Below are 12,434 nucleotides of genomic sequence, written 5' to 3' on the forward strand. Positions count from 1 at the left end.
CAGCTCCCCCGCCGCGGTCAGGTGGAGCCGCGGGCGCGCCGGGCCGGGGCGCCGAGCGCGGAGGTCGCCTCGGACCTCGCCTCGCCAGCGTGCTTAGTCCGTGCACGGCCGCCGCGGTCCGGCACCTTGGCCCCGCGGCTGCTGTGATTTCATTCTGCAGGCGCGGCTTGGCGCTGCCGGGCCCCGGGGCCGCCGGGCGTGCGAGCGAGTGCGTGCGCGCGCGAGTGCGCGCAGGGGTGGGGGCCGCTGCGCTCGCCCCCCGTCGACCCCCCTCTCCGCTCAGTTCCCCACACCTCCTCCCGCTCCCTCCTCCCGCCCGCCTCCCCTGCCCTGCCCGCCCCCGCCGCAGCTCCTTTAATACACTTTGGTTCTCCGCCTGGCTTTGGACTCTTCTCCACCACCTCCTCCTCCTCCTCCCGCGCCTCCTCCGCCGCCGCCTCCTCCTCTTCCTCTCCGCGCTTTCGCTCCGCGCCTGGCCGCCCGAGGCAGATCCAGGCGGCGGCGGAGGCGGCGGGCGCAGGAGCGCGGCTCCCGGGCCTGAAGCCGCCACCACCTCCGCCGCCTGCGCTCGGAGCCGGGCGGCCGCTGAACGTACCGCGCGCGGGGCGGGAGTTGGAGCCGAGGAGGCGCGGGGCTCGCCGGGGTCGGCGGGGAGGGCAGACGCACTGGCCATGCTCCTGGACGCGGGGCCGCAGTTCCCGGCCATCGGGGTGGGCAGCTTCGCGCGCCACCATCACCACTCGGCCGCCGCGGCGGCGGCGGCGGCCGCGGAGATGCAGGACCGCGAACTGAGCCTGGCGGCGGCGCAGAACGGCTTCGTGGACTCGGCGGCCGCGCACATGGGCGCCTTCAAGCTCAACCCGGGCGCGCACGAGTTGTCCCCCGGCCAGAGCTCGGCGTTCACGTCGCAGGGCCCCGGCGCCTACCCCGGCTCCGCCGCGGCCGCCGCGGCCGCCGCCGCGCTCGGGCCCCATGCCGCGCATGTCGGCTCCTACTCTGGGCCGCCCTTCAACTCCACCCGGGACTTCCTGTTTCGCAGCCGCGGCTTCGGCGACTCGGCGCCGGGCGGCGGGCAGCATGGGCTGTTCGGGCCGGGAGCTGGTGGCCTGCACCACGCACACTCGGACGCACAGGGCCACCTCCTCTTTCCTGGCCTCCCGGAGCAGCACGGGCCGCACGGCTCGCAGAATGTGCTCAACGGGCAGATGCGCCTCGGGCTGCCCGGCGAGGTGTTCGGGCGCTCGGATCAGTACCGCCAGGTGGCCAGCCCGCGGACCGACCCCTACTCGGCGGCGCAGCTCCACAACCAATACGGCCCCATGAATATGAACATGGGTATGAACATGGCAGCGGCCGCCGCCCACCATCATCACCACCACCACCACCCTGGTGCCTTTTTCCGCTACATGCGGCAGCAGTGCATCAAGCAGGAGCTCATCTGCAAGTGGATCGACCCGGAGCAGATGAGCAACCCCAAGAAGAGCTGCAACAAAACTTTCAGCACCATGCACGAGCTGGTGACCCACGTCTCCGTGGAGCACGTCGGCGGCCCGGAGCAGAGCAACCACGTCTGCTTCTGGGAAGAGTGTCCGCGCGAGGGCAAGCCCTTCAAGGCCAAATACAAACTGGTCAACCACATCCGCGTACACACCGGCGAGAAGCCCTTCCCCTGCCCCTTCCCGGGCTGCGGCAAGGTCTTCGCGCGCTCCGAGAACCTCAAGATCCACAAAAGGACCCACACAGGTAACCGCGGGTCGGGACAGGGACGGGGCGTAGAGGGGAAGAGAAGCCGTGGTTGGTTGGCTGGGAGAAACGCGCCGACCGCCAGCCCCTGCCCTGGGATGGGAGATGTTTTTGTGTGTGCGAGAGAGCCAGCAGCTTGCTTTTGTTGGAGCATGAAAGAATATTATTGGGTTGGGTTTTTCCATGTGCGGAAATTGAGTTTTAAATGATCACGGTAACGTCAAAGGTATGCTTTGGGTGATGGCAGTTGCTTGGTCTGCTCAGCCCCGGTTAATAATTTCCGTACTAAATAGAACGCACAAAATAAAACTGCTCTCCAACTTGGTGCCCGGGAATCGAGCCTAGAGAGGATTCTGCCAGCTTGTCTGAATGTGCTTTTCTGCTCCGGATGTGTGCCTTTGAGTGGCTTGTGTGTTTTCCCACTTCTTTTACTCGGGGTCCAAACGTCCTTACCCGGACTGTTTCCCATTAAAAATGAGTCTGGTGTGAGCCGAAGCTGTAAAGCGTTTCTCGTTTTTAAAGCCCGTCTCGAGGTGGGTCGCGGGGCTTTACGGTGGGTTCGCAGCAGTTTGTGAAATTCTCTAATGGGCACCAGAGGGTTTGCGATTCCAAACTTGGACCGACAACCGGGTCAGCAAGAGCCCGGGGCAGCGAGGCCCCGCGGGGCAATCGCGTGAGAAGAGAGAGCCGAGAAAGAACGCGCCTCTCGCCTCATAGATTATTCATCTATGACCAGGTCCCAGCCGAAATCGTGCCAGACGATTTCCTAAAAGAAAGCCAAATGTTTTAGCAACTTCCCCCGTCAATATTTACTCCGAAGTGGGGATGCGCCAGCGGCCTATTGTTCTCTTCCGGGAAGGGAGGGAGCCGAGGTGCGAGACAAGCTTTTAACAAGGTTTAAAATTTGAGAAATCTATTTGCATGAAATGCTCGCTTTCGAGTCCTGCGTCTGAGCGGATGTCTTTAAAAAACAATTTAGGTGCTAATGGAATTTAACGTTAAATGGTCCCCTTTCCAAGTGGAACAATGTTTGAGTTCTCACACCTCTAAATGACTCCAAGCATTTGGAATTCTGGCAACAGGATGCAGGGACCGCCAGAAAATTAAACAGGGAGATTCTGAAAGCCTTTGCTGATCCCCCCACACCCACTGCCCAGCCTGTGCCTCTCTGCAATCGCCAGGTGCTGCCTTACCTCTGATATTTATCTCTTTCCCAACTTCTCTTTGAAAAGACTGGAAGTGAGCCTAGGATTATCAATTTGCAGAATTTTGGACGAAAAATACTGGCTAAGTCACTATCCACAGCACAGTCCCCAAACAACACGCAACAACTCCAAACGTAATTGCCTACTGGCCCCAGAGAGAAACCGACCGCAGCCCAGCAGCCTGTGTGATTCTGATAATGCCCCAAATATTTTGTCATAATAACAGCTTCTCCAGGGTGAGACCAACTCGTTAGAAGCTGCGAATCCAAGAAGCACTATAGAAAGGCAGGCAGGAGTGGGGTGCTACCCCACATTCGTCATAAATTTGAGGAAATGCGGGTCAGCCTGGAAGAAAAGTAAAATACGAAATTAATGAGCACGACTGTCAGGTGGCAAGGCAGTTAATTTCGTCTTGGTTCTGCCACAGAAGGGATCCGCCTTGTTTAAGGAAGCCAGGCCCTTATCGCCCCTCTTTCCTCCTCCCGGAGGCCTGGCCCCCTCCGGGGTGGGTGCGGGTCCCGGGGGGCTCTGGGCGTCGGCAGCAAGCGCCCATGTTCGTGTCCACAGGGGAGAAGCCTTTCCAGTGTGAGTTCGAGGGCTGCGACCGGCGCTTCGCCAACAGCAGCGACAGGAAGAAGCACATGCACGTCCACACCTCCGATAAGCCCTATCTGTGCAAGATGTGCGACAAGTCCTACACGCACCCCAGCTCGCTGCGGAAACACATGAAGGTACCACCGGGGAGGCCGGGAGGAGGGCGAGGTGGCCGGCCCGGGAAGGCGAGGGTTCCCTGGGGCCTCGAGGGGGCATTTCTGGGGGTGCTCCTCCCGGGGGCCCGGCCCCACAGCAGCTGCACTCACACCCAGTCCCCTTTGGTCTCCCCTCCCGGCTTTTGTCTTGAAGGTCCATGAGTCCTCCCCGCAGGGCTCTGAGTCCTCCCCTGCCGCCAGCTCCGGCTACGAGTCGTCCACGCCCCCGGGGCTGGTGTCCCCCAGCGCCGAGCCCCAGAGCAGCTCCAACCTCTCCCCGGCGGCGGCGGCGGCGGCGGCAGCGGCGGCGGCGGCGGCGGCGGCGGCGGTGTCCGCGGTGCATCGGGGCGGAGGCTCGGGCGGCGGCGGCGCGGGCGGAGGCTCCGGTGGAGGCGGCGGCGGCGGCGGGGGAGGCGGCGGGGCGGGCGGGGGCGGCGGCGGCGGCGGCTCTGGCGGGGGCAGCGGGACGGCCGGAGGCCACAGCGGCCTCTCCTCCAACTTCAATGAATGGTACGTGTGAGAGGCCGGGGCCTCTCTCTCTCTCCCGGTCCCCACCCTGGCGCGGCAGCCCTCCGGTGGCGATCGCCCAGGGCACCCTGTGACCGTGTTGTTAAAATTACGAATCTGATTTTTATGATGATGGAAACGATTTTACCAGCAGAAGGATTTTTTAAAGTTTTTTTTTTTTTTTTCTAAATCTAATCTAGGCATGAAAAGCAAAAAGATCCCTTCCGGAGTCTCTGAAGCTAAAAATATAAAATAAGAAATAAAAAAACCCATAAAAAAATTGAACCAAACCCTCCATGCCTTCCCCCATGCGCGCTTTCCTTCCCGCCCCTTTCCCAGGCTTCTGACAAACTGTACATAGCGGACTCCTCCTTCCTTCTCCGACGTGGTTTTAATGGCTTCTTGGTGTATAGAAGTTTGTCCATTTGTAATTCTCTGGATTGCGTTCCTCCTGCCTTTCTTCCCTTCCCTTCCCCAAGTGATGGGCTTTTTCTTTTCTCTTTTTAGTTTCCCCGGTTTCTTTTTAAGTAATGTGGAAGAAAATGGTTTATTTTGTATTGTGGTATTGAATATTGTGTTCCTTTTTATGAGGCAACTTGATTGTAAACTTCATGCAACTATAGACTGGAAAAAACAAGCCGTGCCAAAGTCTCCCTTCTGTTTCTTCAACATGCTGATCCACAGCACTCACACATCACCACCACCAACGCTTGTGAATGTATTTTTCTGTTAGCTGGGTTTACATGTGATGTTTTAGTGCGTTTGCAAGTTCAATTTGTTAGTTCCTGTATGAAAGATTTTGGTGGGGGGGGGAATAAACGTCGTGCCGTTAGTTTTTTCCGTAATAACACCCTTCCTTCTGTAAATACCCGTTACCATATTTATCCATTTGTAATTAAATTATGGTATTAACTTGCTACAGAGGAAACAATATTTATAAAGAATGTTTCTTAACTATAAATATGTACAATTGTGGGCATAAACTGTTTCAGATTTTTTATTTGAAGGTTTTAAGTGGTTTGATCATTTCTTGTGATATGTTTTGAGAGTAATGCATACAGAAATATAATAAAATGTGTTGAAACTGCATGAACATACTATTTTTTTCTAGCAAACTTATTCAAGGAAATGGGGGGGAGGCAGCTGAGGGCTGACATGGGTCTGGATCAGCTGCCTGATTGAATGGGAGGCACCACCTCGCATTCTGGGGAGGAAGGTGTATGCTAGAAACTGGGCCAAACTACCCCTTTGGCAGAAAGTCTCAAAATTATTTTCTCTGTCCTTTGTGTGGTAGCTGAGAGTGAATTAAATTTTTGGAAATCCCCTGTAAGGAATGGCGGCAGGAACCTTCAGGGTTTCTAATGGCTCCATTATCTGAGGGAATGCCTTTCTTTCAGCTATTTGGACTGGATTTAAGAGCACTAAACATTTCCTTATTCTTTGTTTTCCCTCTTCCCTGCCCCCTTTCCTTTCCCTCCCTCTGAAAAGCTGAGGTACAGTTATTTTTAATTGCATGTTTAAAACTGAGCTGAGTACTTTGTTTTTGAACTTGGCTCAATGATTATAGTTTAAGGGCCCCTTTCTACTAAAAGTTTTTTTCTTGAAATTTTAAACAGAGAGCTTGCTCAAGAAATCCTGCTTATCTGCCCAGCCGCTGCTCACCCATAAGCACGATGTTCAAGGGAGGAAGGTGACAAATAGACTACATTTTGATTTAGGAAAGCAACAAACCATCGGCCCCAAATGAAAAGAGAACCTCTTCAAGAATTCTGTGAAATCAAATAGAATAAGCTACAAAGATGAAAATGGCCAGGTGGAAGTGAGTGAGGCAAAGGACGGACCACCAGCTTTCTCCAAGGTTTGCAGCCTCACTCGCCTACCCTGCAAGAGTTTAACAGAGTTTTCAAACAAGATGATCTAAGGAAGAAGGGAAAAATAATTTTAATAATCAAAGGGTAGGAATGAGGGTATTTGTTTTTAAAGCCCTGAGCCATCAAGACATTTCTAGAACTTCCTGAGTACCAGTGTTGCTCAGAGAGGCCCTGGCAGTCCCGGAGTCACCCCCCAGCGGTGAAAAGGTTTGGACGTCAGTGGCGACACCCCCATAGGACTGCCTAGCGGCGCTCAGGGCTCTCCTGGCGGAGGCTGATGGCGCGGCTGGCTGCAGCGGCCGGCGCTTCTCTCCTTCCCCTCTGGTCCTGGACTGAGCCGCAGGGACCAGCAGGGTAGGCTGGAGGGCTGCTTGGGGAGAAGGGCAACCCTGACCTTCCGGAGGCCACGCTACCCATTCAATGGGGAGGGAAAGACTGTAGCTTGGGGGCTGTGTGTGTGTCCCAGAGGGTGACAGTCGCCTCAGGGCCAGCCCTCCCCAACGGTCCAGCGAAATGCCTAAGTGCCAGCTCCTGAAGCAATCAATCCCTTATTAAAATCAAATTTATAACCCCTAATAATATTAAGGAAAATTATTCAAATAAGTGGCATATGTTACTTGATCCTTGGGAGATTTCATTGAACACATTATAAGCTGTGAGGAAAACGTGTACAGTTTTCCAACGTCCCCCGCCCCCTGGGGAGAGGGCGCAGGAATCTGATTAAATGTTTGTCATAACCTGTGCAAGAATGAGATGGTCTATTCTAAATGTTTTAAACTTTTTTTTTTTTTTTTGGTGGAAATTATTGGCTTTGAGACAACCTCCCGAGCCCAAGGAGAAGATCAGAAAGGGAGGGGGGGTGATTTTAGTATCAACTGAAGGCCTGGGGGCTTTTCTTCTCATTTGGGGGAAGAAGGAAGGCTGCAAGAAGAGGACACTGTCACAGCCTTGCGTCGGCGGGATCGCTTTCCAGATCTGAACGTCGGAGAGCTGCCGGGGGCCTTTTAGGTCCGGGGGCGCTGATCCTGGTTGTGAGCAGGAAATAAAACTGGGAAGGGGCCTGGCGTGAGGAGGACGACAGCCCGGGAGCGGCCTCTTAAGTCCACCCTAGGGTGTGAGGGGGCGGGTGGGAGCAGCTTTGCAGCGAAATCTCTCTCCGTTCTGCAGCCCTTGCGTCCCGCCGCTTTGTCCAAACAAGTCACAGACCTGACGGTGTGGCCCGGTCTCCCCCTTTCACTTCGGCCCTACGCGTTCCCGGAGACAGGATGGGGGAGAGGGAGATGGCGAAGATGTGAGAGCATCAGAGATGTCAGGACGCCTCAACTTAGACGCGCGCGCGGGGGGCAGGCGGCCCAAGGTCCCGCGCGGCCTCGAGGTACCTGGGCCTGGGAGTGGGCGGTGCAGGCGTCTCCCCTCCCCCGCCTATAGGGACCCGAATCTAACCTGCCCCTGCCTTGCCTCCAGAACCACCAAACTGAGGCCAGTTTCCGCCTCCCTCAGGGGATCCAGAGCTGCGCTGTGGTTCGCTGCCCGCAGGGAGGCCGACTGCCGGGCCGGGGCACTGTTCCTGCAGGTCAACGCTGTCAACTTGAACTTCAGAACTCGCAAGCTCGCTCCTTTTCCGCTCCGCTCTATCCACCACCGAGTAACTCCCTGAACGCGAGAATCGCTTTATCTGGAGGCAGCTGGAGCCCCCTCGGGAGGCCCATCATTATTATTATTATTAATTATCGTGATCCTCACTGCATTATTAATGACCACAATGATAACTGGCATCGGTATCAGTATCTCCCGGTTCAGTGATGTCCCCTGAAGCCCCGGGCGGGCGGGGGAGAAGGTCACTCTGGGAGCAGAGGCTCGGTTCTGCTCTGGGCGCGAGCAAGGGAGGCTGCTAGGGCAGAGGCCCGTCGGGACGCGCAGAAAGGAAACAGGTCACAGGCCCAGCACTCCCCGTCCCACGCTGTCCAGCCCCTTTCCTTTCTGCTGGCACCTTCTCTCTTCCTCCTCCTCCCCACCCCCTGGTCCCTTTGTCTCTTTTTCAGACGGATGTTTTCAGTCTCGAGTGGTGTATTTTCCGCACAAAACTCTGAGATCAAGGGCAGATCATAGGCTGGACCGGAGGTTCGGGTTTCCCTGTGCTCCCCACTGATCTTTTGCAACCTGGGGTTGGCTAGGAAGGCCTGGGCTTTCCAGGTGACCGGTTACCCACCCAGGTCGGCAGGAGTGGGGTGGGCAGGGGATTCTGGTAGGTCCCTGGTGAGCGCACCGGTGGCATGGCGGGACTCGAGGGGACCCACCGAGTACTCACTAGGGACTCGGGTCCTACCTTCCCCCACATCATGTCACCGAAATAACCCAGAGGGAGCGCTAGGCCTGCGACCAAGAGCTAAGAAATAAAAGCCTCAATAACATCCCACCAAGACTGGGCTGAACCACTGGATGCGTTTTCACTTAAACGGACACGGAAAGCGACCCTCGGGATCCAAAGTAGGCGTTCAATAAAGAAAGACTTGTGGGTTGATTGATTACAGTCTGATATCGCTCTTGTTCCACAGAAACTTGCAGCGCCTCGGTCCACTGCTACCCCCAGTAGAATGCAATGAATGGGTTCTATTTTTAACTGGCAGCTCAGAACAGGGCCTGAGAAATGTCGCCCTCTTCTCTACCCCCAACCCCACCGCGGGCCTCCAACAGATTGCTGCTAGGTTTTTATTTTAGGGAAGAATCTAGATCCTTCCAGACCGAATCGGGTGATCTAGCATAAACCCTCAGGCCCGACCAGCTGGGCGCCTGAGAACGAAAAGGCAGCGCTGGCAATCTGAACGGGGTGTTACCAATGAGAGCTCCTGTAAACCATAACCAGGGCAGCCCGAGGATTCGAGTTCACGGTCAAGGCTGTGGGGCGACTGGGGCCGCAGCGTCCACGCCCCGCCCCGCCCCTGCGCGGCCACAACCCAGATCTCGGGCGGGGTACGTGGGGCTCGGGTCCTCCCACTCCCGCCCCACCCCCACCCCCGCCCCCGGGCCCTGTCGGGGAAAGGTCCGTGCTGGGGCTCCCTCTTCGCCCTCCCAAGTTTCCCTTTTGTTCCCAGGGGCCGACGAGCTTTTGAAGAGGTGACACTTCGCTTCGTCTGCAGCCCTGCGTCCCGCCCTCGCCCCGCATCTGGCATCTCTCCTGTCCCTTATTCAGGATGAGGTTCAGCGCAGCCGCCAGGCGGGAGCTGGGGGCGCCTCTTCCCTCGCGTGCGTGCACACACACAGACCGAGTCACACACACATGCACTCACACATGCTCACCTCCTCCGGCATCCCCCAGCCACGGGCTCTCGTGGGTGGGGTGGCCCTGAGCCGCACAGATTTGGGGCAGGTGGCCACCAGCGTGAAACGAAGTTGGGTGGGAGCTACCCACAGTCGGGGGTCCCTCAGGCCCACTTCCCTGGGAACGTGATGGGCCAGACCATCCGGCCTGCCCGCGCACCTTCTGACCCCCGGGTGTGGGTGGGTGGAGGTCGCGCCGCATCTCTCAGTTAAACCAGGAGGAGCTGACTGTCCCCCGACACGCACACACCGCACCTCTCCAACCCCTGCCTCAGCCTCTTCCTTGCCTAACCTCCGAAGCCAGTTTTATTTTCTGTCCCTGAGGCCAAGCCGGTGGTCCTGCGGAACGGAACGGAGCGCAGCGCCCCTAGAGAAGGTGGGGGTTAGAAATAATAATAATAATTTCAAAGATAGCAGTTGTAGTTAAGGCTCTGACACTGGGTGGCTTCTCAGACGTCTGCGGAAGCCTGGGGAGGCTCCAGACCACGTTGGGCTGGGAAGGGCATGGGGTTCTCTTTGGGGGGGCATGAAGGTGGCTCTTATATGTTGCCTCCCCCTAACAAAATCTGGGGTCTGGAACCAGGCCGAGCCAGCAAGGGCCTGGCCAGAAGCCGCGCTGGGACTCTTGCTGCAGACGCGGCTCATCCTTTTTCTTTTCTTACTCCTGGCCCACTGGGCCCACGGTGGTTGGTGCGGCCGCGTGCGGTTTCTCGAAACTCTTTGGAGTCAGTTGGGTCTGTTTGCCCATTCCCCCCACCCCTCCACCGCCCCGGGCCTGTTCCCCCTCCCTCTCCCCGCTGGCAGATGAATGGTGGCTTTAATGAGCATGGGCGCGGGCGTTGGCCGGGCGGTTCTGAAGATGCTCTGACCTGTAGGGAGGGCGCGAAAGGTCGGGCGCACGCGGGGCTCGGCTTGGGCTCCTCCCAGGCCCACGCTGCTTCGATATTGATCCTGGGAGAAAGATAAACAGAAAAGCTGGACATAAGGTCATGAATACTAATGAGCCGGGGTAGGAGTTTTAATTGCTATGGACTTCCTTTTTTCCAGTTAATCTTTATTGCAGACTTCGGAGCCAGTATTTTCGAGCTTCGTTTTGTTTCCTTCTCTCTCCGCCCTCCTCCTTATATTTTCATTTGAAATGCCCAGGCGAAAGAGACCCGTGTCAGCTTGACTTTCTCCCTGTCGCAGGGCCGGTGTGCACGCTAGAGCTCACAGCTCACGTTCCCAGTGCGACGCTTCTCTGCTCACTAATTCTGGAAATGTAGGGGAGACTATAAAATAGTTTCAATGTGGTTTTGGTGAGTCTGCTTCTTGACTTCCTCACCCTCATTGTTTTAAAGACTTCGTCTGTCCTTGGCCTTTAAACTTCCTCTTGACAATTGCATCTTTTCTCCAGGCACTGAGCTCCTTTTTACTCCAAACGGGTGCATTCCATCCCAAAGTTTCCCGTTTCTCAAGTCTCCAGAATTTGACGCTGGCTTTCCCAACCACAGTGCCTAAGTGTTTCAATTTGCAGTGAATTCCTAGGCAAGTGAATTGACCAGATTACATAAAAGTGATATTTTCTTTGCTACCTATAAGCAACAGTGAAATCTGAGACAGGAACCTAAGGTAATTTCCAGAAAGATTTCTGCCTCCATTCTTGATATGTATTTGATAACTTAGTAATACTATTTTTCTGAAAATAAAGCCATTCTTGAATTGAGTTTACCCTTGAAGCTGTATAAATTGACTGGAAATCCCATGAAGCAGCTTCGGCTGCGTGATCAGGAGAGGAGAAAAAGTGCAACCCATTTCTGTAACAGACTATGTAAAAATGTGTTGAAACCCAAGGCAAAAAGAAAAAAAATCAGCTCTACTAGAATAATTTCCAGTATTGTTCTGATTCTTAAAGTTTTGGACAAAATAAACCCATATTTCACATCATTGCCAGTAGGTCCCAGCATTGAAGTCTCCTGAGGATTCTGTTTCACTTACACTTTTCAGTCCAAACTTTTTTTTCTTCACACAATGATTTATTATGTAGGTAATTTTAGGGGATACAGTTTACAGCTTGAATTATTAGACTGAACACCTCTGGCTGACACCATGACGCCTTTTTTTTCTGCCTGCAGCTGTGAGTCACAACCCCATTTTCATACCCAACCGCTGCACATTCCTTCACAATGTATATTTCCTTCTTGCAGAGATCAAACATGCTTTGGTCAAAGTGTTTATTTTAAAATACAGGAAAATTAAAACTAAACACAGCACTACTGAAAAATCCCCAAATGTATCATATTTTCCTCCTCCTGTGCCCACACACACACACACACAAAAGTAACAAATTGCACCACGTTCTGGAATAAAATTTCAAATTGAAGGAGAACACGTAGGTACACACAGACACAATTTTCATTTTACTATTGAAACACATAAGGAAACCTTCCACTTCTCTTGATATTTGGACTCCTGTTTGGATGTCTTTAGTTTTTCACTGTAAAAATGTCACATGCAAAAACAATGAGGACAACATATTCTTAAGAAGATGCTGACAGACATCTATTTTATTCACCAACCTATGCACTCCTCACTTCTCTTTCAGTTTTCCATCTTGTTATTTTTCTTTTAATTGTATCTCCCAGAATATATCTTCAGGGGGAGAAGAATATTTTGAAGTATTTGCCAAAAGGAAGCCAAAAAAAAAAAAAAAAAAGCTCAGAAACAGGTTAACATTTCCCCAGCACCTCAGTAGGTCTTTGGTATGTGCATGTGTTTCCTTTCTCCCTTCAAATTAAGGTGAAACATTACAAGGTAGAATCACTCTTTGTCAGCACCTAAATTGTGTAAAGTCGATTTCAACTTCGGATCTGGGAGGACAAGTTGTCCTTCTGCAGCCCACTATCTACTGCTTTTTTTTTTTTTTTTTTTGAGCTTCTCTCAATAACCATCTGAAAGGGATCTAGACCTCAGCCACCTCTGCTCCTAGGCAGTTTACTCAGCTTCTCAAGCCTCACAGTTCTTTAGCGGGGCAGAGACTGTTAGGCTGTTTTTAATCAAGT

The 12,434-nt window shown here is 54.2% G+C and overlaps 2 protein-coding genes across 2 annotated transcripts in view; both read left to right on the plus strand.

The window, feature by feature from the left end:
- Nucleotides 1–263: 263 nt before the first annotated feature.
- On the plus strand, nt 264–5,293 carry ZIC2 (Zic family member 2). Its single transcript, XM_030856816.2, has 3 exons — nt 264–1,743; nt 3,516–3,679; nt 3,852–5,293. Exons 1-3 carry the CDS (start codon nt 672–674, stop codon nt 4,215–4,217), a joined length of 1,602 nt encoding a protein of 533 aa, XP_030712676.1. The 5' UTR covers nt 264–671; the 3' UTR covers nt 4,218–5,293.
- A 4,369-nt stretch (nt 5,294–9,662) lies between these two features.
- PCCA (propionyl-CoA carboxylase subunit alpha) overlaps nt 9,663–12,434 on the plus strand; it is a 431,262-nt gene continuing 428,490 nt past the window's right edge. Inside the window, exon 1 of the mRNA XM_060288232.2 lies at nt 9,663–9,769. The gene's annotated coding sequence lies outside the window, so the exon portion shown is untranslated. The remainder of the gene's footprint in view (nt 9,770–12,434) is intronic.

This window comes from Globicephala melas, chromosome 18, assembly GCF_963455315.2.
Source record: "Globicephala melas chromosome 18, mGloMel1.2, whole genome shotgun sequence".
Lineage (NCBI taxonomy): Eukaryota > Metazoa > Chordata > Mammalia > Artiodactyla > Delphinidae > Globicephala > Globicephala melas.